Source organism: Sphaeroforma arctica, assembly GCF_001186125.1.
Source record: "Sphaeroforma arctica JP610 unplaced genomic scaffold supercont1.1057, whole genome shotgun sequence".
NCBI classification, from domain to species: Eukaryota; class Ichthyosporea; order Ichthyophonida; genus Sphaeroforma; species Sphaeroforma arctica.
In genome coordinates, this window is record NW_014039501.1 from 11,937 (window position 1) to 15,044 (window position 3,108).

General features: G+C 42.7%; 1 protein-coding gene across 1 annotated transcript in view; it reads right to left on the reverse strand.

The window, feature by feature from the left end:
* Window positions 1-1,828: 1,828 nt before the first annotated feature.
* The window catches only part of SARC_09835 (hypothetical protein), a gene marked incomplete at its 5' end in the record, with an annotated part of 8,428 nt that continues 7,148 nt past the window's right edge, over window positions 1,829-3,108 (reverse strand). Inside the window, 2 exons of the mRNA XM_014296140.1 lie at window positions 1,829-2,105; window positions 2,657-2,760. Coding sequence (XP_014151615.1) covers window positions 2,066-2,105; window positions 2,657-2,760 — 144 coding nt within the window. The remainder of the gene's footprint in view (window positions 2,106-2,656; window positions 2,761-3,108) is intronic.

Sequence of the window (3,108 nt, forward strand, 5' to 3'; positions counted from 1 at the left end):
TACTATATATATTATTATATATATATATATATATATATATTATTATTATTATTATTATATATATATATATATATATATATATATATAAATATATATATATATATATATATACATTTATATATACATTTTAAATATATATTTATATATATCGCATCTTACTATTTGAAATCCTATGGGGTACATACACTGTTCAACGCATATTTTATGTATGCGTCTCCCACGGCCGACGATGGCGAACAGTAGTGGCTGGTACCAAGTTCTAAGCGTATCAAACCTAGCCCACTAAAGCCACTATCTCCTAAGACCCAGATGGTAGCGGTCTGCCCTGCATGGACTTTTACTCGTACCTTTGTCTATGACGTGAGAGGTTGTTGGGTTCACAACGACGATTGAGGATGGGTTTAATAAACCGGAGTGTACGAAGGAGTGCTGGTGGTTGCACCATAGCGGTATTTAGGAACAATACGTGCCCCAAATAATTGAGAATAAGGCTAACCAATTAGTTGGTGGGTGAGTAAGTGCGCTAAGTACAGAACAGCTGTCTGTAGTTATGCAACCCAACCGAACCCGCTTTCATTTCACACTGAGAAGATTCATTTATTCGTGTGTGTAGTTGCAATCCTATGCTGTTTGATCTACGAATATGCCTTAGACTGTGTGTGAACCAATAACTCGAAGGAACAGATCAATTGTCTGATATTTGTCCAGCCATATGCTGCACCCTACCGGGTTTTAGGGTTTTTAATCATCATGTGAGACATACATTGGCGCAGCATCTCATTTGGAATCTTCTATGTTATCATTTGGTACAAAGCTAACCCGGCTTGGGCTATACGTTCTCGAGTATGCTGCCAGGCCCCGAGGCTCTTGCTCACTCGTATGCTTTGACCATTCATATTATTTGGAGTTTCGTTGCGTATGCCCATCGTTCTACTTTTCTTTACAATCATCCGTACATCCTCTTTCAGCCCCACCACGCTCCCTCATGCGTCACACGGTTCGCGATGTATACCATCTGGTATGCAGCGTAAAAGCACGGACCCTGGCCCACTTAGCATGCACACTACTCTCCTGTGTATGTAGTAATACTATATTTAGTTTCTAAAACTCTTACGCCCGGCTATTCGGTACAGAACTCTGGTTCAAAGGCCGCAACCCAGATGTAATGACACGCGCTGCCGCCGGTACAACCAGTGCACTTTTGGGACCTCTGGCAGTCCAAAATGTGTATGTATATATGTACATTATATACAGCACCAAATTACATATCTAGCTATCTTATATATCACACTACTTTGTATTGCATTGCTCGGTGTGCAGAACCAGTGAACTCTTTGGCGTAACCGTAGCATCTCCAGTCACACTCACATCATGTGTATGTACAAGCGATCCGTTGACAGATCATGACTCCCCTCTCTCTCTCCCCAACATGTCTGAACAATTTCTGGGCCATGTTATCCCCATGGCCAAACAAGTCATGTGTTTGAGCAGATTCACGACAGCTATAGGCTATCATGCGACAGCTATATGCTATGATACGACAGCTACAGGCCATCATACGACAGCTATAGGCCATCATTCGACAGCTATAGGCTATCATACGACAGCTATAGGCTATTATACGACAGCTATAGGCTATCATACGACAGCTATAAGCCATCATTCGACAGCTATAGGTTATCATACGACAGCTATAGGCTATCATACGACAGCTACAGGCTATCATACGACATATACGCGCTATCATAGGACAGCTACAGGCTATCATACGACATATACGCGCTATCATAAGACAGCTATAGGCTATCATACGACAGCTATTATACGACAGTTATAGGCACTGCTACTATATCGGGTGAACCTCCTTCGGACCGCAGCTGCACCAGTAAGGCTGTCGTCTGCCCACACTGTGCTTCAGGTGAATACCACTCCTACCGGCACTGACATGGTGTATGCATCGTGTACGTTCTTGCCGCGCGACACCTCTGAGCGTCTTCATGAGACCCAGATGCTGTGCGCGATAGCATCGTTCCACACTTTGTATACCGTTCCCCCCTCCTACGCGCTACAGTAGAGGCATGTCGTAGTCGCTCAGACCAAGCATGCTGCGTATCCAGATCAGTGTGGTTGTCGTACCAGGAACCGAATGATGTGATTTGAAATGGCAAGGAGATGGACGCATGCAGTGGGGAAAGAATTCGTTAGTAGTGATTTATAAACTCCCCGGGAGAAGCTTACGTACATGACGCTTAAACTATCTCGGCTGGCGGTAATCGGCATATACTGGTTTGTCATTTAGTAGTCAACCCAACCGAGATAGGGAAAATAGTAGATATTTAGCAACATAGATCGTAATAAATTTTAAAAAAGATTTCAGAAGCTACTGCCTACAACAGAGTGACAAATATATACTTACAAATACTAAACGACGTCTGCACAGGAATTCACCTGAAACATGCTGAGCCGTTAAATGCGGACAATAATAGATACGCCATTTGGTATGCGCTGCACGTTTACTTTATATCGAGAACTTACGAGCGCCGTAATGAATCATGCACAACACATACATCACAACCAATAGGCATCTCTCTGCAACACGAGAAGTTACAGGTTACTAGCATCGGCCTGGTGGATTATACCTTAAACTCGTACTTACTCAAAAAGAATTGGATCCTGCGAATCGACCCCGGACTCAATTTGTGGGAAATCGTAATGGGACATCGTGGATGTGTTGCTCTGCAGTGGCCTCGGATTGAGCGTCTGCTCCATCGGGGGAACGAAATCGCACCAGAATTCCACAGAAAGAATCATTTAGCAGATATTGAGCCGTTTACCCTCAAACATAAATTTGTATACAACGAGATTGCATTCCTCTGTTTGAAATGGCGTATATATGATACCCTCTTGTACAGACCTACTTGCACGTGTCTACGAGAACTATGAATACGAATATTACTTGCCTCAGTTGGGTACATTCTTCTGACTGCAAGAGACCGTTGGCCTGAAAGGCACAGAATATATGGGTCTATAGCAACATTTGGATACAAATGTACAGAAGTACAGGGATAAATACGTTTATAGATGTACAGACATATATATATATATATA